The sequence below is a fragment of the Pipistrellus hanaki genome, assembly GCF_964339955.1.
Source record: "Pipistrellus hanaki genome assembly, chromosome: 9".
Lineage (NCBI taxonomy): Eukaryota > Metazoa > Chordata > Mammalia > Chiroptera > Vespertilionidae > Pipistrellus > Pipistrellus hanaki.
This window is the reverse complement of record NC_140511.1, coordinates 50707082-50730763: the sequence shown is the minus strand read 5'-3', so window position 1 is coordinate 50730763 and position 23682 is coordinate 50707082. Positions and strand designations below refer to the sequence as shown.

The following is a 23682-nucleotide window of genomic DNA, read 5'->3' as shown; positions in this document are numbered from 1 at the left end:
TTCCAGGCTCTGTCTCACACCCTGTTCCTGGATTGTCCTCGCCATCACCCCTTCTCGTTTCTCCTCTACTCTGCTTTCCTCTCTTCGCTGCATGCCTCTCCCACTTTTTCTTCCCTTCCCCTCCCTCTTTCCTTCCTTTCCCTTTTCATCTCTTTCCCTCCCTCCCTCTTTCTTTCTTGATTAATGAGCAGATTAAAGTCAAGATCTTTATTAGTTGTTACTGCTTTCCAATAAATGTTTCTTAAACATTAAATATTAAAATGTTGTTACCACTGACCTCCACTTCACTTCCACAGGTAGGAAGCCCCAAATCCAGATGGAAGGGATTAAAACCACTCTTAACTTGCTTTACTAAGCCACTAGTTGTCATATTGATTTCACAGAAGAATTTAGGAGGGCCATACAAGAACTTAAAACCTTAAAAAAGATATGAGCATCTTGCCTGGTTGGCATTGCTTCATGATTGAGCATTGACCTATGAACCAGGAGGTCACCAGTTCGACTCCCAGTCAAGGCATATTCCCAGGTTGCAGGCTTAGATCCCCAATAGGGGTCATGCAGGAGGCAGCTGATCAATGATTTTCTTTCGTCATTGATGTTTCCATCCCTCTCTTCTTCTCCCTTCCTCTCTGAAGTAAATAAAAAAATATTTTTTAAAAAAATCTTTTAAAAAATAAGCATCTTAATATTTGCCCTCAAAACATCATAGTTCACCTTCTGCTTACAGTAATGCATGAATAAGATTTTATTGATTAGACATAACAAAAATGAAGCACTGGGAAGTGAAGAGAAGCAGATAGATTTTGGTGGGAAGTCACTCTACAGACGTGAGAGAGAATTTACAGAAAATGAGACTCCATTTCTGCCCCTCTTAGCCAGAGGTCAGGTGCAGGCCATCCTTATGGGTCAGCGGTGGTGCTGGGGAAAAAAGCCATATTTTGTTTGGGTCCATGAAAATAGAACATTGAGTCCAGGGTGACTACAGCTGCCAAAGGGATGAGAAAGAGTCCTGGAAGGGAGAAAGCCAGAGAGGGGTTCCCCCAGTTCTATCTGCTCAGGCCTCTGGCTGACCGCTGGACCATGCATACACAGAACAGGCACATAGCACCTCAGTTCACGACCAAAGGGTCTGAAAGAGACTGGAGCCTCCACCCAAGAAAGAGTTAGAGTTCAATCAACAAAAATGCCCACTAAAATGAAATGAAATAACCTATTAGAGAAAAACTATCAGAATAGACGACCTCTACAATTAGCATGAATAATATATACAATCTAAAATTACCTAGTATATGAAGATCCAGAAAAAGGGGACCCATTTTCAAGTGAAAAGCTGTTATGCTAAGTAAAAGGAATCAAATACCAAGAACTATATGCTGTATGATTCTACTTAAGTTCTCCAAAGGCTAAATCTCAAGCCCTGAGCTTGCTGAGGTTGAGAGTCAAGGGGAGGGGATTAAGTGCAAAGGGGAATGGGAAACTTTTGGGGTGATGAGTATGTTCCCTATTTGATTATTGGCATAATTATTTAACTATTTACAATTGCCTGAACTCCACAAATTAGGCACTTAGAATAAATTTTACTGTATTATAAATTATATCTCAATAAAATTGGAGAAAAAGTAAATGAAATGAAAAAAAAATCACAGCCTCATTGGTACATATTTCAAATGTTCTTTTGCTCATATCATGGTCAGTTATGTAAGTGAGTCCATTTATATTTTAATTCTTCTGTTGCTGGATCAGGCCAATGAGGCTATAGCATTCCTGGACAAGTCCCCTGAAGCCCCTGTGCAAGAAATAAACCTAGGTATAAATTTTGTTGTTAGAGGTTATAAATATGTTCATCTTTTAGGTAACTCTGGATTGTTTTCTAAGGGATTGTGCCAATTTACACTCCCACCATCAAGTATGAAAGCTTCATTGCTTCTCATCTTTACCCACACTTAGCAGTATTAGATTTCAAATTTTTACATCTGTTGGGCAAATCTCATTGTGGTTTTGAATTTTCATTTCCCTGATAACTAATGAAGTTAAGTATCATAGGTTTACTGGCCATGCAGATTTCCTTTTTGGAAGGGGTGGGGGGAAACTGTCCTACTTCTGGCATTTCATGAGAAGGCAGGGCTCTTTGGGAAAGACAATAATGCTGGGAAAACTAGAAAGCAGCAGAAAAAGAGGAAGACCAAATATGAGAGGGATTGACTCCATTAAAGAAGCTGTAGGCATGAGCCCAAAGGAGCTGAGCAAGGTTGTTGAGAACAGGACATTGTGGACATCACTCATTCATAGGGTCACCAGGATTCGTTGCTGATTCAATGGCACAAAACCCACACCTTCGCCACTCAGGATTTAATATCCAGGCAAAGACAACTGAGGTTGATCCTGTGTCAACCAAACCACGTGCTGCTAAATGGCTCCTTGAGGCCTGGAGGGAATGATGGTCTAGAATAAAGTGGAGGTCTGGCATTGCCTCAGAAGGAAACTGAGGCAGGACTCAGAAGGCTCAGAGGCAATCCTATGGGGATGGATTTATAATTAAAGACCCACCTCCTAACAAGTAGACACTTCCTTCACTCAAACAGTAGCGAATGGGGCACCAGCCAAGAAACTCAGTGGTGGCTTGCAAGCCAAGGTTAATGGCAGGGGATAGTGACATGGAATTGGGTTCTCTTGTGTGAATGGAACTGATGGATTCTGATATAGCAGAGGCATGATGGCAGTAGTTAGCTGTTAAAGGCAAAATAACAATTACCGTGATCGACAGCAAGAAATGGCAACCAAGGAGCCTGGCCCCACAGGGAACTGTAGAAATAACCTACAGCCATTTGCCAGAGTCCCTATACATCTACACACTGGGAAAGGGAAACCTAGATGTCTTAAGATTATTGTATGCGAGACCTTGCCTTTTGGCTTAGGATGGAAATTAGCAATTAAAATAAAAATAAAAATAAAGGACCAGGTAGTAATTATTTTAGGTTTTGTAGGCTGTAGGGTCTATTACAACTAATTAATTCTGCCATTGTAGCATGAAAACAGCCACGACAATAAGTAGGCAAGTAGTAGTGGCTATTTCAATAAAACTATATTCACAAAAACAAGCATTAGGCCAGGTTTAGCCCACAGGCCACAGTTCCAGACCCTGGGCCTCAGTCAATACTATATAAAAATTCCATGTGTGCTTGAAAACAATGTAGAGTCTCCAGTTGTTGGGTTCATTACTTTGTATTTTGTAATAGCACATTTTTGAAATGGTCTATGCCCTACATTTTTGGGGTCTTATTTTGAAGTAATCCTCATGAACTCCGGTAATAATTTCTTCCTTGAGCTATACTATAAGAATAATATAGCTAAATGGGCTTGCTTTTGGTGTTTTGCACTTCTAGTTTGTATCCTTTGTTTTCGATCATCCTGTGCTTTTATATTTTAGTTTGTTCCTTGTCATAAGCACAGAGTGCGACTTTTAAGTCTGAGCTTCTTGGGAACCAAAGCAAACGGGAGACTGTTGCTTGAAGAAAACGCAGCCTATTTGCTGGTTACCACCTAGACTAATGTGATGCGTGGGCAATAAACAGAAAAGTGCCTTCCAAGGCAGCTTGGGAGAGTCTGTGGCTTCACAGGCTCACAGGACACCGCTTTTTACTGGAATGATATCAATTGCTCACTGACTACCTAACAGCAGCTAGTTTGGCTTTTAGTAAGTAGTAGTTATTTCTTACTAGTCCCCTGTGGCAGTGAGGCAGGAAGAAATGGTCATGGGTTTTACTAGACTTCACCACCCTTCCCTTCGCTCCTTCAATGTCTCTTCTCATCGGTACTAGTTTACCAAGGGTGTCACTCTCTTTGCTGAACTCCGATGGCTGGAACGGCAGGCGCTAACAAAGGATGCTTTTGAAGGATGAAAGCCCCATGCTTTAGCGGAGGAGCTGGAGGGGAAGGTACCATGCAACCAGTGCTGGAGCCAGGATTGCAAGGCAGGAAGTTTCCCAGCTCTAAATTCTGGCCACTTACCAGCTTTTATGACCCCTCCCTGGGCCTCTGTTTCCTTATAGGAAATGATTTTCTTTATTCAGCAGCACGTGGGTTAAAGGAAGTAGTGACGAGTGAGTATGAAGGTGCCTTCCATACAATTAGGCCTCAGCCAAAGGCTGCACAGCCCCCTCCCTCTGCCTCATGCAGCACACTGGTCAGCTGCATGCCTCTCAAACAGTGGCTTGCTGAAAACATCTCTTCAAAGGAGCTGGAATGTTGTTTCTTCTCTGTTCCCACTCCCAGCAGTGCCTCTTGGGACTTGAGGCAGGCTTTCCCCTCAAAATTTCAAAGAAATGGGGAGAGGCAAGACCCTTTGAGGATCCTGAAGGATCCCAAGATGCATTTGGTCCCATTGTCAACAGCCCGAGGCCATCTTTGTTTAAGAAAGTCGTTCCTTTCCTCCATCCAGATTTCGCCCCAGCCTGCTTCCATGGAGTCTCGTGAGCCCGAATGCCAGGGGCCAGGAGTTCAGGCTGAAGAGTCAGGGTGGCCTACTGAAGGCTCCACCACTCACTAGTCATGACTTTGGATGACCTATCATTTCAGAGCCTGTTTGGGAGTAGTAATGTCACTGTCGTTGGGACTATTCTGGAAATAAAAACAACAACAACAACAACATACTTTGGAACAACACACTTGGGCCACTGCTCAGCATGCAGTCAAACCCCAGTAAAGCCAGGGTTTCCTTATACACGTGTGCTGCACACCTGAATCACACAAATGCCATGGTGACGCCGAGAGCAGGGCCTGGGGTTGCAGCTCAACGTGTGGCCCAACTATTGAGAATTAAGCACCAGGTAGGCAAGAGCCACGTTGTATTTACCTCTGGGCCCACTTTCTGCTCTGCCCTGGCTCCTGGCATATGCCCAGCAAGTTAGGTTCACAATAACAAACGCTCAGTGGCTGAGCTGGTGCGCCGTTTGGTTCTCCAAGGCCCTGCTCTGGTACCATGGAACGTGGGGCAGGGTTCCTGAGTTGCCTGGGATCCACAGATAAGTTGTTCTGCATAACTTATGTCAATTTTATTGAAGCAAGAGAGACAGTCAGACAGATGGACTGACTTGTAGATGTTTTTAAGCAACATGGCTAGCCCCTTTCCCCAGGTGCCTGTAAGATGCTTGGTTTCTTCCGGGGAAGCTAAGGGTGCTTTGGGGCGAGGTCCTCACTTCATCCGGAGACTAGCACCACACCCAGCAACACGCGCCCCTCACTCACCCCACCAAGGCCTACGTCTCATAGCTCTCCTGCATCTACTCGGCCCTCATCCTGCACGACCAAGTGACAGTGGAGGATAAGGTCAATGCCCTCATTAAAGCAGCTGGTATAACTACGGGACCTTTCTGGCCAGGCTTATTTGTGAAGACTCTGGCCAAGGTCAACATTGGGAGTCTCATCTGCAATGTAGGGGCTGATGGACTTGCCCCTGCAGCTAGTGCTGCACCAGCAGGAGGTCCTGCCTCTCACCGCTGCTGCCCCACCTGAGAAAAGTGGAAGCAAAGGAAGAAGAATCTGAGGAATCTGATGATGACATAGGCTTTGGTCCTTCTGACTAAACCTCTCTTGTAACACTTTCAATAAAAGCTGACCTCTGGTGCAAAAAATAAAAATAAATGAAAGAAACCTGGATAGTCCAGCCAGAATGGCTCAGGGGTTGAGTGTCAACCTAGGAACCAAGAGGTCATGGTTCATTTCCTACACATGCCCGTGTTGCGGACTCTGACCCCCAGTAGGGGGTGTGCAGGAGGTAGCCAATGGATGTTTCTCTTTTTCTTCTTCCTCTTCCCTCTTCCTCTTCCTCCTCCTCCTTCTTCTTCTTCTTCTCTCCCCCCCCCCCTCTCTCTCTCTCTCTCTCTCTCTCTCTCATCAGTAAAAACATATTTAAAAACAAAAAGAAACCCGGCTAGACATAACACCTGACATCCCCATACTGAGCCTGGTGGACACTGTCAAGGGCTCGTGGTCTCAACCTTCTTCTCTCTGTCCCTCCTATGAGCACCCAGAACACAGACAGCGTAGTTCATTTTCAACAACACACTTTTGCAGATAAAAAAGGTGACCCACACTTTCATTTTCTTTATTTTTCATTGATACCGTATGAATACAAAGTTTCTAGAAAGCTACAAAATGTCTACCACTTTATCAAGAAGGCATCAAAATGTGTCACTTTGCAAAGACATGAAAACACCTGCAGGAACTGACACAAAAATAGCATTTTTAGAGTGATGAAATAATTGCACTTAACTGTCATGGATATTAAAGTTATCACACATATGTACCGCGAAAGCTAGAATACATTTTTTTTTTTTACAAAGCACTTTATAAAAAAATTCTCTGCACACAAACCCTATAATTTTCATATAACTATCATACTAAAGATAAATTCACTTTAAAGCCAACACTTAGAACATTTTTAAACAAAAAGGTACCAGTACCTAAACACAGACATTAACAAATACAAGAATACTGTACTGCCAAGAGGTTTAACCAAACGCCTTTTGAGAGTTTCTGCACACAGGTTAAGAAAATGTGTGTGAGAATTTGCCCCCCCCCCACCCCCCAATCTCTCCAATCTCCCCAAGAGGAACCTTAGTACCCGAAGGTTCTAAGGTTCTGATTTTTTTTTCCTTGTAGAAATCTCTAGAATTCCACTCACAACTTGGTGGAAAGAAAGCACTCCTGAAATTCCACAGCCCACTCCCAGCAGCAGTACAATATCAAAGGGACCACCGACCAGATGAAACGCTTACATCACAAGCCCATTTTATACACGTGACATAAAGACACAGACTGTGAGAATCCCATTAAGTCATTTAGAATGTGAACAAACACACGTGGCAAAAACCGATTTACATAACATTTAAGCATATTAAAGAATTAAAGGCTATTCAGGTTTTTTTTTTTTCCCCAATGTTACAAAAATGTTTTCGTTGTTGTTTTTTCAGGCACATACTGTTTTTGTTTTTAGTTTTTCTTTATCTGCAGTCATGAGCCTATTGAAGAAAGGCCTACTGAAGTGAATCTTTCAAGGAGGTAACAGGGAGATTGTTTTTAAAGAAGTGCAGTTAGTACCTAATTTACACAGTGAAACTAATCACACACAAAAATGGCTGATGCAAAAAAAGGAGAGGAAATCAGAGACTGGTTTCCAATTGATTTACGCCTCGATTCTTTCAGCTTCTCTTGGAGAAAGGGGAAGGGGAAATGATCTCATGGCGGGAGCCAGAGGAAAGAGGGTCAACTGGACCAGTGGGACCCACTGAAATTGGACCCCATTGAAGGATGAATGAGGGGGGAACATGAATGCCATTTCAAATACTAACATGTAGTGTGACGTGTGACTGACTCAATGCAAATGCAGATTCACAGAGTTAAATTAAGCAAGTTACGGCTTAAGAAGTTGGACAATAAATACAAATATTTCATCTTATTTAATGGTGCATGACTTCGGTGAAACTATCCTTTGCGATGCAATACATTTTAAACACAAAACCTTCATTCTTAACAGTCTAAGCAATGAGTTTCTGAGAGAAAACTATTGCCAAACAAAGCGCAGTGACACGTGAAAAGAGAAGAGGAAACAGGGATTTGTCTAACTTCTTCCAGGCTGTTGGTATAAGTTCAGTGACAGGGAGGGCCTGAATTCAAGCAGCTAACTAGAATCTGTGGTAATTTTCCTTTCCATTTGATTTTTTTTTTCCTTGTAGAAATCTCTAGAATTCCACTCACAACTTGGTGGAAAGAAAGCACTCCTGAAATTTCAGAGCCCAGAGAGGGTATACTCTTAGACACTAAGTAGAGACAGACGGAACACATGCCTTGAGAGTTCAGAGGCTAACTTTCAAAGACGTCTGATGTCATTTTTAAGTCTAAATTGATAAAGAAACATCTTTTTTCCTTGTTTGGCTAGTGCGTTTGCCTTCTTGTCTTTCTCCCCCCTCTTTCTCACCTCTATCAGCTTTCCCAATGTACACAAGGTTTTGATAAAAGCCAATACGGGCTGTAAAAACGGCCCCTTTGAGGGCTGGAACCTTCTTTGAAAACGCCGAATTGTGAATGGTGCTCTTTGGAAGTTTCTCATAGCACAGTCAGACAAGACACTCGGAGTCAGTATTTTTGCCCTAAGAACACTTCACTTGTCATAACCCTAACTCACTTTTGTTCTGCACTGTCATCTCAGTTTGAGGCTTCCAACTTGCAAAATGGTGTCGTGTGAAACACAGAAGTGCGCACTGTCGTCTGAAAGGACAAAAAGCCTCCGTATAGATGGAGCATGGAATCCATCCACTGGCCGAGAGTCTGCAGTTAGTGTGACTGCCCCCGCACGGGGGGTGCAGGGCTGGGGGACGAGTGGAGATGACACCAGGGTCATTGGCACACACAAACACAGCAGCTCCTGGGTCCCTCCTGCGGCAGCGTGCTCCTGGTGGACGGTGGCGGGGGCTCTCCCACGGTAGACAGACTCCCAGCAGGCGGGGTCCACGTTGGGCTCTTGCGGACAGAGGCCTGTGGCTGGTTACTCATCCCGGTAAACCAAAGGCATTACGGTGATCTCAATAAATTTTTGGTCTTTCTACAAGTGATCGGTATTATGGCAGCACTTTTCTAAGCTGGAATCTCAAACCAAAGGCACTTTCATGCTGGAGTGCAGAAGATTCACAAATAGCTAAGTATTTGGTCGTGAATTTAAAAGGCAACCTTAAAAAGTACAATTTGCTTTTCATAGTCAACTATGAAGTTGCAAAAACCGTTTGTTTTGGTATCTACATTTGAGAGTCTGGTCAGAGGACTGACTCACGTTCAGTTTCCGATTGTAGACCAAGGAGTCAGTTTCTTGTAGAACTGGAGAAAAGGGGGCTTAATAAACAAAAGGGAAACGCTTTTTGCTTGTTCTGTTTTAAATACAGGGCCAATCAGTCAGTGGGCACTGAGAACAGGTGTAAGACAAGGCTGGCGGCGCGGCTAATGTATCTAAGGCACTGCTTACTGGAACGCTTTGGCAGGTCTGAATTGAAAACTTACTAAAATGAGTAACAGTGGTAAGAGAAATGCTTCCAGCTTACAAAAGGGCTCACAGTTCCGAGGCAGCCTTTTACACTGCACACCCTACACGCGACATCTCAGAGAGTTAAGGCTTTTCACAAACAACAGGGGCAGGGCTTTGCCGCAGACACAGCAACATAAAGACGTGAGCGGTGCAGACATGTCCTCTCCAGGGCGTCCGTGAGAACGCGGACCAACGAGGCTGGTTCTCCCTTCGTTTGGGACGTGGACAGTGTACCAGAGCATATACAAAATCATACCAATGATATGTACCTGGTTTGTAAAACTGACTGTCGTCTTGTGACTGAAATAATTTATGGTTCTACAAAAAAACAAACTGCTGAAGCCACTACAGTATTGAAACAAAAAGACTTGGGTTTTCAAGTCATCTGGGGACCTGCCTACCAAGTGCTTTGGAACGGGGCCTGCGTTTGGCTGGCCTGCGTGCGGGACTTGGCTGCTGGGGTTCTTAGCAATGGGAACTTGGAGCCTGTGGCAGGTGAACTGAACTCAGAGGAAGCAAAAAGGCTCATCAGCTTGCCTCTCTGCTTGTGGTGACCTCTGCCTACCCCAGCAAGCAGCAGCCACCTGGGACGATGCTGTGGCTCTGGCAGGGGGCTTCTTCCCTCCCCTCTCTGCTGAAGGGACCCTGCCCACACATTTTGTGGGGGTCGTTTATACAAGAGCACCAAAGAGGAACAACTTCCACCAGAAGAGGCCGAAGGGTAAGTGGCAGGAGTGTGAGAGCCTCAACGTCCTCACCCACACAGCGAAGGAGAGTAGACTGTACTCCCTTTTAGCTCAATAAACAAGACCTTTTATCAGCCACCTCCTGGGATGAGTCCCCTCTCCTCCATCCCTAATGGTGAAAAGACATGTTCCCGAGGCTTCTGCAGATACAAACAGGCAGAAAGCAGAAAAAATCTACCCAAATGATGGAAGGTTTGCTAATGAGACCCAGGAGCTTATGAGAAATAATGAAAATAGCTGTGTGTTTTTTAAGTCCGGTAAGCCAAGGATTGAAGATCAATTAGAAATGCTCTTTGATCGTCGGGATGATCGTGACCAAGCTGTTCCCGGCTTCCCCTGGCAGGAGGGAAAGAATGCAAGAGACAGGAGCAAGATTCCTAAGATGGGTGACCAACAGAAGAAACGTAAATGCTTGTGGCAAGAGAGACATGTGAAATAGAAGTTCTGAAATGGGAAGCAGCAGGTACACAATGTCACTTGTATATAATACTATTTCTACCTGCCTCCTGGCATCTGACACCAGGAGAGGTATTATCGCAGGGTAAAACATGGTCTGTGGGACCTGTGCGGTCCAGGGCAGTGATTCTCAATCAGAGGCGATTCTGTGCCCATGGGACACTGGTGATAGCTGAAGACATTCTGGGTTGTGACAACTGAGGGAAGAGGTGCTACTTGTACCCATTGAGCAGAGGCGGGGACGCTGGGACACCTCCTCTAATGCATAGACAGCCCTACACAGTAAAGGATCACCTCGTATGAAACGTCAACAATGTTGAGGTGGACACTGGTCTCAGGCAGTTGGGACGTTCTGGGATTCTGGGACATGTTCTTGAAGAAGTACTGATTTTTCCTAGGTGGAAAAGAATGGCAACAGACCAGCAGCCGGTTCTTCAGCTACCCCCTGCTTAGGGGTGACAATTTGGCCTCCAAATTCTCCAGGGACAGCACGCAATGTCTCTGAATCACACCTGACAGCAGAGAGTCACCAGGGGATAGAGCAGCGGGGAGAGCAGTGAGGGCCGTGCTTTGGAAACTATGGTGCAGAGAGCTTTCCAAGAGGGAGAATATGGCCACAGAGGGCAAAAGACAAACTCAGACAGACTCAGATTTGATCTTACACAAATGCTACTCCAGGGTCTAATCTGGGAGAGATGGAGAGAGGGCTGAGGGTTTGGATGACGGGACCTATGGATACGAGAGGGAAAAGATCTGCCCTGGGGAAAATTTGAGAAGAATAAGACAAGAAATAACTTTAAACATATTAGAGCAAAAGATATAAAGCAGAAAGATTTAAGAGCAAAACATAAGCCTCAGGGTTGTTTATATAAGCCCCCCTAATTCAACTATAACAGGGTTTGGAGGGCAATGAAGCAGCAGAAGGCCTGGCCTGACCGGGAGTTGGGGACCAAGGATGCCCTTCTCTGCAGCCAATAGAACTACCCTTTATGGGTCTCCTGGGTCTATTTGTGCTACCTCTCTCCCTGGAGCTCTGGGATGGCCTGGCCTTAAGCCACATGCGTCATTTGCCTGCCTTTAGTTCTGGGGTCCTACTCCTGGAAGAGTGAGAGTTCCCTTGAGGAAAAATATAAGAGACAGGAGCAAAAGCAACATCCTCGATGGATGACCACTAGAAAAAGTTTCAGTGCTTGGGCTGAAGATCCGAAGGAAGAGCAGACAATGGGGGCAATCTTTCAAGGGCCCATTGGGAATCAGGGGACAAAAGGCAGTCTCTTTATGGAGAGAAGATGGACGCCCTCCTACTAGTTTCCTTAAGGGGTGTGAACTCCAAATGGGGAAGGTTTTGTACTTTCCCCTCTGGTCTGCCCAGTGAACCAGTTGCATGGGTCTGGAAGAGGCCAGGTGTGGCCCAGTGTTCTGCTGGTCACCAACCTGGAAAACTCTCATGCTTAAGACCACCGGATCCTAACCAGTGTGCAAGCAGGGTCAGAGCGGACAGGGAGACAGGAAGTGGGTATATAAGTTACTTGGATGGGACAGAGCAAAGTTTTTATTTTCTGGCTTGATGAAAAAGTCTTGATATGTTTCACATCTTAGAAAACTTATTTCACATTCTATTGTGTTAGCATGTCCCCAACATTTATAAAAATGTTACTTTCTTCTGGGAAGTTGGGGGTGTGTCCTTGTGGGTGTTTACCAACGAAGCCCTGTAGAAAGAGATGCACCAAGTCTGCCTGGGCCAAGCTTTGGAATATTTGGGCTGATCAGTTAAGTCTCTCCTGAGAAGAGAACCTCCCACATGAGCCAGATAAATAGGGTGGGCCTCTTAAACCTCGGTCAAATAAGTACTGTGACTTACTGAGTGAGAAGAAAATGGGTGTCCTTAGAGAATATATCTAGAGCTATAGAGACAGACTGAAATATACATACATATCAGCACCTAGCAAACTTAGTGGCACTAACTAGGTGTGCAATAAATACGTGTTGAATAGCTACATATGTATATGTACTCACAAACATACATATACATATAATTATAGCAGGTTAATAGGCCTTTTGGATCACCAGAAATAAACAATTTATCCACAGGCTAGTGAGGATGCTTGCCAATTTCGGGGGAGCAGAGATGCTAAAACTGATGAGCCTTTTCCTTGTTTGGTTGATGAAATTTTCTACCAGCCACATGATTTTCTATACTTTGTAGCTCACAGTGCAGTATTCATGCCAATTAAAATTTTTTGCTATTAAATTTCAGTGGTTCAAATATTTACTCATCTTAATAAAAAAATTTGGTTGTTCATATAAAATATAACTGCACACACAAGACTATAAACATTGTAAGTTTAGGTTTTCAGTATTTATCTACTTATTGCAAAAAGAGCCATCTTTTCTTTTTCATTAAATAATCAATCATCACATTAGTACAATACAATTTTATATTTTTAAATATACTATATATGTTAAGGATAAGGGGTGAAGTTTTCTTCCTTTGTAATACCTGTTCAAGCGTTTAATGGATTAGGAGATTAGTTTTAACCTTGTGAAAAAAGTACAAATTTTTCTCATTAGGATATTTCTACCAAGCATTTCTTAAGGCTATATTTTAACATTTGGTTTCAAAATGAAAGAAAAGTTTTAAAAAATAATTTAGTGAATTACATTCTTTCATAACTTCCACCCTAATTAGTTACAAAGATAAGTCTAAAGATTCTTAGTGTTTTATACTAAATTTACATTTATATTTAAAGATTAATTTTACTTGTATCTTAAATCAAGAATTTTATGTTGGAAAAAAAAGAAAGAACTAAATACATTTGTATAAAGGCTGTAAATGTCCCACGGCAAATGCTCTGTCTGAATATTTACTACCACAATTAGAAACAGGCCTCTGTGGGCAGAGACGGGTTCTAGGGTTCACCTTTCCCGAGGAACTGTGGGCTGCAGGTCTGAGGGACACAGAGGAACAACTTGATTTCTCTTTTTACAACTGTACCAGAACTTCACAGCTACGATGAGAGTATGAACACATGGAAAAATGACTTCACTCAAACAGAACTTAGAAAAGTAGGGTGACCGCAGGGCCAGGGCACCCCCCTGCATGGGGAGGTTTACAGTCAGTCGTTTGAAAATGGAGAGTGTGTGTGTGTGCACATATGTGTGTGTGTGTGTATATACAGATATCTATATATATAAATAACCATGTTCAGTCCTTTACAAGCCTGTAAATATGATGCTGTGCTCCATGTTCACTATTTGAAACTTCAAATACACAGGCCATGCAGAGGAGAGTTTCTTGTGTATCCCTGTTTGTAACCACCTGTTAAAAAAAAAAAGTATATATACACATATATAAATGAAAAACACCACATGAATGAAAGCATATTCCACCTGTGCTGTGACAACTCTGATTTCCCCGGAAAGGAACAGTCTAAAGTCCAACAGCCTCATGTTGACTCTAGCACGAATTTAGGATATTGCGGGTTGGACTTGAAACCCATCTAAGTTACCGTATGTAGGAAGCACCTTATAGAAAGGGTCTCATGCATAATATGAGCCCCAGAGAGACCAGAGAATTAGTGTGAGTTTTGGGGGTGTGGAGGGAGGTTGATTTCTTTACAACAATTTCCTACAGTCCTTTATCCTAGGAACAGTCTCCTATCTTATTCCTAAACCTTTATTAGATTTGTTTCATGATAGCCAATGATAGACATAAGTTTCATGAGTGCCTTGCTTGCCACTTTTAACCAGCAGTGCCTGGATCAGTAAAAAATAGGCTGAGTGAAGGAACAGTGGTAGCATCATGCCGAAGGATTCTTCTTTTAATTTATGTAGGCTTTACTTTTCAAAATGTATTTTGAAACATCTGCCTCCCCTCTTGAGTCCAGTGTCTCCAGTCCATCTTTCTCCTCCTCATACCCCGTCTCAGCCTCCGTTCAGATCTTGAGTCCTCTAGCCCAGATCATGGCAGCCCCTGCCCACTGGACCCTACCTCGTTCCTCTCCTCACTCTCTCAACCCCCCATGCCACTCTCAGAAGAACCTTCTAAAAGCAAATCTAACCCAACTCTCCTCTTCAAAATGCTTCTCTGACTCCGTTACATGAGTGTTTTCAAAGATTTCGAATTTGAGAGCCTCATCCAGTTTGCCGTGGGTCTCATTCCCCCCTCTGTATCAGGCTACTTCTCCCACTTCGTTTCCCTTACACTTCAGGCCTCCGTGTGTATGGTCCCTGACTAAAGAATAAAGTCCCACAGGACTTGTAATTTTCCCATCACAGCAGTCTGTACCTTTGTAAATACATTTAGATTTGTATCATTTTTTGAAAATGCCCATCTCATCCACTGGGCTGCAAATTCTTGAAGACCACATTCCCCAGTACCTAGCCTGGCACACAATAGTCATTTAATAAATATTTGCTGGATGAATGAAAAGGCATGTAATAACAGCCAACATGTATCAACTACTTAGTACACATGTACTCAGTATTAAATGCTTTACACATATTGTCTCATGTGATATAACAGTGATTCTACGAGCAGGTGCTATATCCCTCCTCCTCTGACAAAGAAGGAAGCTGGGGATTAATCTATTTAAGGAAATACAATTGTCTAATGCTGAAGACCTTTTTCTTAGCCGTTATATCATGCTGCTCTAGACAACTGACACAATAATGGATTATCTACTTTTGTTTTTTTCTAGGCAATTTTCAATACTGCTACCCCCATGCTTTTCTACACTTGATTCCTATTGCTTCCCTCACAGATCAAATACAGCAAGCAAGTATTTCTTTCATCTTTGAAACCTCCCTTTCTCTCCCTCATCACCATACCTAACAAATGCCATCTTCTGTTGCTTTTACTCCTGAATAGTTCTCGAATCCACTCCCTTTTCCACTACCGTGGTACCACCAACCTCACCTGGACTCCTTCCCCAAGAGCCACCCTTGCCTGGCCGAGGCCCATCGGCACACAGCAGCTGCAAAACCCTTGTAAGATACAGAAACCTAACAACAACACACTTGCTTAAACCGTGATTCGACCCTGGCCAGGTGGCTCATTTGGTTAGAGCACTGTCCCGATACACCTGGGTTGCAGGTTCGATCACTCAGGGCACATTCAAGGATTAACCAATGAATGCATATATAGGTGGAATAACAAACAATGGCTCTCTCTCTAAATAAAACAAAACAGAACACCCCAATGGCCTCTTTTAAACTTTAAACTTTAGGATAATGAGAAAACCTGTTCTCATCCTATTAGGCGGAGGAGCCTCTGCCCAATCTGGCCCTTCCTCCCTGGCCAGCTCACTGCTCTGTGCTCCTGTCCTTCGCAGCTACACAACCCTATTTTCTGTTTAACCTGCCGCTACCTGCCTGCCTCTCTGCAGTATTCTTCCCGGCCCCTCTGCCTGTTCATCCAGCAGCTACCTTTCAACTGCTGCTTCCTTAGGGAAGCCGAATGTGACTTCCAGAACTATACGTGCTTCCTTGGCACCATGTACCTAGCTCTGCAGCCATCAGCCACCATTCAGTGTACATTCATTTGGGAATTCCTCGGGGAATGCCTGCTTCCTTCACCAGACTCCAGGATGGCTGCCTCACCTGTCCAATTCACCAAATCCTAGAACCTGACACTTAACTATGCACCCATGACATGGCCCTTTTCTTGGTAAATCTGAAGAATATCTGTTTACTCACCAAGGCAATTTAAACACCATCTTTTAACATTCCCGAGAATTCCGCACCTCACCCAACTATAGGTACCTGCTCAGGTACAGTATCCTGTACTTCTGTGGTGCCCGTTTCACAAGTGTAACTACAGCCATTATGACCTTGTATTGCAATCAGTTATGCACCTGCCTCTTTCCTCTATCAGGCGAAGATTTACTGTGAGACCGTGTGTGTTTTATCTGCATTGTATTCCGGCAGCTAGAACCATCTCTCCAGAGCTCAGCTGAATGAATGAAAACATCCTTAATAACCCCTGAGATGGAGAGTACAGATTTGAGCACGTTGGTTGTCAATGGAGGAGGGAATCAAGGTGGAGAGACTTTACCCCAGGTCAGAAAATAGAGCTGGCTCTGAAACCCAAGTCTTCTGATTCCATGATCGTGAAATAGTCTGCAAAGTGTCTTTTCCATCAATTCAAGTCTTAGTTTATGTCTATCACCGGCTCTGTGACCTAATGTGTTAGGGTAGACCTAACATTCCTTATTCATAAAATAGTAATAAAAATGAACTCATAATTCTGTACTGAGAATTTCATGTTGTAACATTTACAAAAGGTTTAACATGTGCCTAAAACATCTGTGATGTAGCCTCCTTTCTTGCAAATTTTCTATGAAAGAATACATCCTATTTAGACTTTATGATTAAGATTCAAAAGGAGGAAAGAAAAAAAGTTTCTAGCCACCTGTATTTCTGAGTTCAACCTCAAAAGGAAGACTTGGCCTATGGTTCACCTGCCGTCTTCCTGTCTGTCTGTCTGTCTGTCTGTAAGGCCCACTTCTACAGGTTCACCTGAATTCCCAAATAATCCTGATGAAATCAGGCAGTCTAGCCCACCAGGCCATCGGGTCTGGAAATGGTCCTGTAGACACAGGTTTCGTGTCCGAGGCACTCTAGTAAAACCCGACAACGGTGTCCAGCAACTGGCACCCTGACTATGATCCTACCCCCACCCCAATAAAAAACGGAAAGGTACTCTTGCTCCTGTAATCAATGAAATGATTTTGTTCTCATAACCCAGGAGTGTGGGCTTACTTTCAGCTTAACAATAACCCACAACCTTCGGACCAACTATGTGTGTGTGGGCTTACTTTCAGCTTTTCTAGAGCTACAGTAGTATTCGAGCAGATATTTATCCATAGCCACTAATTCTACATATTAGAGGAATTTACGTAGTTGCTTGATGATACCTTCTGAAATTAATTAAACATGGGCCGTTCTCCAGCCGTCATGCTGCATGAAGCCACATGTTCCAAAACCCATACAGTTACATGGGTTTTATGGGTAATAGATGCTTTTCATTTTTCCAGGCCTATTGTCCTCGGCTATGCTCTGTGAAGTAGGGAGGGTTTTAAAGACTGAGCACATATTCTTTAAAATGCTGAAACACACAGCATTCATGGGTTTCAAAAATAAAAAATAAAAATTAAAAAAATAGCTGAAACTCCTTCCAAGAGAGGTGAAGTGGCCATCCACCCAGAGAGTTGTGGTTCATTCCTGAGGCTATTTCATGTCCATAGCAGGATGCCACATTCACCTTCTGCTCAGCTAAGCACTAAGGTGATCTGTTCTTAAATACAAGGGCGTCTCTATGTGACGAGGACCTGCCAGCACCTGGAGCCTTGGACTGCTCAATGTTCACCAAAGGGCACCAGTGAAGACTAGTCACTAAAGAACATGTTTTCCAAATTTCCCCCAGACTGCTAGTTTCTAAATTTCAGAGGGAACTAAATACACTTAAGAGGCCATTGAGGTTCTCTCCATGGAATAAATGAAAATTGGCTCATTGGCCAGTCCCTTAGAGCAGGGATTTCAACCCTGTGTGCACAACTACCTGGGGATGCTGATGTTATTCCTTGAAATGGGGCTTATACCTCAGCATTTTAAAATTTTTATTTATTATTATTTTTTTACATTGTGTGAAGGAACTGGCTCCTACTGGTTGCTGAAAGTTATTGTTAAATATTAAGGACTTTCATGAGCTGGATAACCAGTGATAGCTTGAAATTGCCCATGGAGGGCATATTTACAATCAGGGTGTGTGTGTGTGTGTGTGTGTGTGTGTGTGTGTGTGTATATATATATATATATATATATATATATTTTTTTTTTTTTTTTTTTTTTGAGGGGGGGTGTAGTTTGAGCCAGAGCCTTTTATTTTCCACCAGCACACCAGTGCCTGAGAACCATGGGCTGAATGAATCCAAAAACTCCAGGTAAAGAATTCCTGCTTTTAGTGTTCTAGTCCTTGATCCCAGTCACAAAGGGATCTTTGACCACAATATTATTTGACCACAATATTGCCTTGTTGTCCCTTTCAGCAAAAATACTTCCCACCAAGTTTTGTTTTGGCATTTTTCCTTCAGTTTAATTAAGGAATGTTATACTTTTTAAAATGAGCCTTATGAAACCTATTATTATATATATTTTAGAGGTATATTTTGAGGACAAGACTATTTGTAATAACCTTCCAAGTCCCCCAGTGAAGCCTCCATGAGAAATTTGTTTTAAAGTTAAATATTAAGGGGGGAAAACTCCCACGCAGCATTGCCCTGTGGACACTTAACACCAATATTTTTTCCTTTTCATTTAGCTGCCCATTAAGTTTTGATCACAGTTTTCAGCCTCTGGAAAATATTTCCAACCCTTCCTGGTCATGACATTCTATTCTAACGTACATCCCTTCTAGTTCTGAGAGCTCATATGTACGTTACTTCTTATAAGGCCTTGCAAATCCTCCAGAAAATGAATCAAGGTATGCTCAAATTACAAATCTTCTAACTCAGCTTTTGCCTCATTTGTGATTTCTCAAATATGTTGCTGCTAAGACCCAAACTTGGCTAATGCTGGAATTACCTGGGGATCTTTCTTGGGTCCTGTCCTCAGAGATCCTGATTCAATAATGGACACAGTTTAGTCTTTGTATCAGGATATTTAGATACCAAGGTCTTTCTCCAGGTCTTCTAATGTGAGGCCAGAATTGAGAACCTAGGTCCATCACTTTTTATGACCCTCCTGAATTCCAATTCTGTCAAGCTTACAAATCCCCCTGCCAGTTCCTTCACACAGTCTAAATTAAATAAACAAATAAAACCCTTCTCTTCTACAGACTTGAGCTAAACCAAGGCCAGGTTTACCCTATAAATATGTGGACTCAACTGCTGACTGACTACCCGAGGCCCTACCCAACAGCCAGGCCATTTGCTTTGGCCCAGGTCCCGGTGCCTCCCAGAACTTTACCCCCCATCCCCCCAAACCCTTACCTCCACCCTAGTCTTTCCCCACCAGCCTCAGGGCTGAGTCTGCCAAAACAGGGAAGAGACAAAATAGTTACCAATAAAATTGTGAAGTTTTCCAAAACACTATTCATCATATATTTCTCTGGTAAGTGTTTGAGCTTGTGGATGAAGTTGATCATATATTCACACATCGGGGAGCGGTTTATTCGGTATACAAATCGGCCATTCTCAAACCTTGCATACTCCGTCTGTGAGAGAAAAAGGATTTGAGCATTTTTACACTTTTGACCTCAAAATACATGAAAAAGGTATTACTGCTTGTAAAAGCATTGTAGTTTTTCAACATGAAATGTCTGCTATACAAGGTACTATTTATGGCTGTTAACTTAATTTTTAAAAATCCAGTATCCAAAATTAATGCCAGATTCAGAATTCATTATTTTTCTGGAAATTAACAGAGAATTGGAAGGTGCTTTGTTAGTGCAGTTGGTAATGACGTCAGTTTCATAAAAAAAGAAAAGAGGTGATAGCTTTAAAGAAGAGTTGCGTAAGTCCTGAGCAAAGGTCAGAAGGCAATATATCCACCTGCGTCGTGATTCTCTACCCAGAGATCTGTAAGAGCAGCACCAGCCTCTCCCAAGTCTTCAAAAAGCCCAAAGAAAACCCTTCGTTACTATGATAAGGCCACACAGGCCAGCAACCAATTCAGCTAATTTCTCTAGTTGAGGAAAAACGGCTTCACACTCATCATGAGCCTCTGACTGTTAGTTATTTATGCCTTTAATTTAAAAGAAAAGAAATAACTGGGTGTATGCAGTTGAAAGATCCCATTGAAGCATCAGAAGTAAAAAATACACTCCTGGATAAACCTGGGATCAAAAAAGAATTAAAAAGAAAATTACAAACTATCCAAAGAGTAATGAAAAGGAAAATACATAAAAACTACGGGATGCAATGAAGCTCAAGTGGAGGAAACTTAATGAAGCAGCTTCACGTCTTCATCATGAAAGATGAACAAGTTCAGAACTAAACGCACATCTTTAAGAAATTACCACCTCACACAGCAAACCAAAACCACAGGAAAAGAAAAAAAAAAAAAACACAACAAAAAACCAGGAATAGGAAATTAATAAAGATAAAAGTGCAAATAAATACAATCAAATTTAAAAATGCAGACAGAATAAATATAAAAACTGGTTCTGTAGAAAAAGACTAACTAAAATAAACTTCACAAGCATAAGGAGAAAAAAGAAGAGAGACAAAACCACAATTGCAGTGAGATTAGAAGATTTACAAAAGATTACGTCACATACCTCTAACAGCAAAAATAGCAGAAAAAACCTAGAGGGTAGGGTGCCTTCCTAGCAAAATACAAATTGCTAATAACGACCCCTTTTAAGTAGAAAACTTCAACTGGTCAGTGATGGTGGAAATGACTAGAAGTTGTTTAGAGACATACCGCTGAAAAGGGTACAAAGACCAGATGGTTTCACAGGCAAGTTCCATGTAACCTTTAAAGAATAGTTATTTCCAATGTTATTCAAACCATGCCAGATCACAGAAAAAGGGAGGTGTCCCACTTATTTTTATGAAACTAATATACATTCAATACTGAAATTTGATAAAGAAATAAAAAAAGAAAAGCACAGGCTAAGATGCAAAAACGCTATGTAAAACAGCAAACAGTGAGTCACTGTAACCAAAGCAGGACTTTGTTCAGGAATGCTGTGGTAGATGATGTCAACAAATGAGAGAAAAATCAGAGAAAAGTCATATAGTTAGAGTTGCTGAAAAGGCATTTGATAAAATATTGTAGTTACTACTAATAAAAAATCCTAAGTAAAATATTTATAGAAAGAAAGCACTTAAATGTAAAAACAAAAACGATTTATAAAAACCAAGAACAAATATCCTACATGGAAAAACACCCAAAACATGTCTACTCACATCAGGAACTATACAGGGATACTATTACTTATATAACACTATTTCCTTTTACAACTCCATTGGAGGTTTTAGGAAACTAAAAGGTGAGAAAATAATAATTTAAAAAACAGGCATAAAAATTGGAAAAGAAGCAATAAAATAAAGCTGCCAATAAGATTTATATACATAAAAAAGCCACGAATCTAAGGGAAAATTACCAGAGATAAATACGGCAAAATGTTTTGAAAGAAAATCGATAATACAAAGACCAAGAACTTTTCTCTCTTCTAGTAATCAAAATCTAGAAGTAGAAAATTAAATTCAACCAATTTCATAATACTTAGAAATATATACTACCCGGAAAGGAATAAATCTATACATATAAAAACTCTAAACTCTTATTATAATAGATGAAATGAGATGAAAATACAAATAGGTTCTTGATTAGAAAGACTGAGTATCAATTTATCCGAAAATAATAATCGAAATCAATTAGATAAGATTGCTCAAATAAGATTTTGTCTCTCTTTACATTTTTAAAACAATCTCAGTATTTGGAAGAATGAATGCTGGTTCCTAACCTAGAAAATATATTAAAAAAGATGGGTGAACCTCACTTCCTCAGGAGATATCAGAACCTACCATCAGGCCATTGTAAGGAGGTAAGTGTGGCGTTGGGACAGGTGGAGGTACAGGGTGGAGATACAAGGTGGAGAGAACAGAGAGATGCCAGAAGCAGCTCCCAGTTTATGTGGTAACATCAAGGGCACAGATCCACTCAGTGGGAAAAGGATGAATCACTTTATAAGTGGTTTTCAACAGATACCTATATATTTGGGAGAAAATATAGCAGTCTCCCCTTATACACATAATACAGAAATACATTCTAAGTGGATTTAAGGTTTAATTATAAAACTCCACCTGCCACACTCATACTGCCTTCTTCATGGAAATTCCCGAGAGTTCGAGAGTTCATCAGTTCGAGAGTTCAGTGGCCCCTGAACTAAGTAGGAGAGAGCTGTGGGTGTGTTATCTGGGCACACAAGGAGGAGTAATTTGAAATAGGGGAAACTAACTTGTCTGGTTCACCTTTTCTCACATGTGCTTGTTGAGGCAAGAAGTCCGCTTACAGATAAGCCCTGACAGCTGGCTACTGGGTGGCAGTGCCCAGCACTGACCTTCCAGGCTCCCAACCATGGGCAGGTAACGTTGCTTTCTCCCTCTCTGAGGAGATGGAGGTGAGCAGGTTCTAGGCCTTCCAGATTTGTCTCATTTCATAGCCACCTTCTCACCTGGCCTTCCCCAAGCTTCCCAGACACCGCCCTGACTCGGCTCCCCTCCTCCCTCCCTGTTTGCCCTCTGCTGCTTGGTTTGTGCCTCCCTTCCAGCCACTGCAGGGCTGGCTGCTGCTCCCAAACTGACTCCTTATTTCATGCTCTGGCTATTCTCTCTCTGCAGCTAAGTCTCCATCCCCATCTTTATCCTCATGCTTAGGATTCCCAATTAATAGTTTCGGTCTTTACCTTCTCTAAAATGTTAGCCTTGCATGGGTGGGTAATCATGTCCTGTTTCCTATTGAACACCCCATTTCCTTCTCTCTGCTGGTGACAAGATTGTCCTTCCAAGGATAAAGTGTATGACCTTTGACTTTCCTCCTCTTTAATCTTAAATATGCAGTCAGTTTCTAAGTTCTATTCAAATATCTTACTGGGTTCCCACTACCACCAGTTTAGTAAAGCTCATGCCCCCTAAGCTTAATGAACCACCCTTCCTCCTTCTCACTCCCTGATGTCTCTCTCTGTCTCTCTCTGTCTCTTTCTCGCCTCAGCACAAAGTCTCTGTCACAGTCAGGTGGGCTCCTGGACCTCCGAGGTCCAGGGCTGCTGTAAACAAAAGCCTCTCACTGAACGTGGATCCATTGTGGGGGGATGAGCAGAAACACTGAAAAAACCTTCAATGGAATGTCAACTACAAATATCATTCATACTAATCAAACAAACATATACTTTTTTTCAAAGAAATGGAGGCTTAAAATTACAAGGCCAAAAATAGGTATTTAGTCCCAGTTTGTAGTAGAATAGACTTAACCACGTCCAAAACAGAAACCATCCCCACATGCCACAACATTTCGAATTTAATTTAAAAAAACAATTTGCAATGAATATTATAAAAATAAGTATATTACAATTTGGGTGTTCTTGAATATTTTCAGCTGAAAATCCTCATGAAAAATGATTTTAAAGTTGATCAGGTCTGCACTTAAGGAAAACATTTTTGTTTTAATAGACATGCATAGCGTGTGGGGAAGGTCCACTCAATCCCCAGTGTGTGTGTGTGTGTGTGTGTGTGTGTGTGTGTGTGTGTGGAGGGGGGGCGTACAATGGGTTAAAACAAATATAATGAAAGGGGTAGAAATGGCAAAAGCAACACCACCGAACGGAAGGTACCAGGGCTTAGAAGGCCAGTGCCCATCAGTCGCACACTCTGTGGCCCCTCTCCCAGTGTCTGGGAGTGC

General features: G+C 42.3%; 1 protein-coding gene and 1 pseudogene across 8 annotated transcripts in view; one reads left to right on the top strand and one right to left on the bottom strand.

The window, feature by feature from the left end:
• The first annotated feature begins 4682 nt into the window (after positions 1–4682).
• Positions 4683–5679, top strand: LOC311628436 (large ribosomal subunit protein P1-like; annotated as a pseudogene). The gene is made up of 2 exons: positions 4683–4826; positions 5269–5679. The product of its transcript is annotated as a large ribosomal subunit protein P1-like (transcript).
• A 385-nt stretch (positions 5680–6064) lies between these two features.
• The window catches only part of TEAD1 (TEA domain transcription factor 1), a 256121-nt gene continuing 238503 nt past the window's right edge, over positions 6065–23682 (bottom strand). For all 7 annotated transcript variants that reach the window (XM_084893780.1, XM_084893775.1, XM_084893776.1 and 4 more), the window contains 3 exons: positions 19337–19489; positions 6718–13594; positions 6065–6639 (listed from right to left, as the gene is read on the bottom strand). In XM_084893780.1, the coding sequence (XP_084749906.1) occupies positions 13481–13594; positions 19337–19489 (267 nt within the window). In that variant the 3' untranslated portion in view covers positions 6065–6639; positions 6718–13480. The remainder of the gene's footprint in view (positions 6640–6717; positions 13595–19336; positions 19490–23682) is intronic.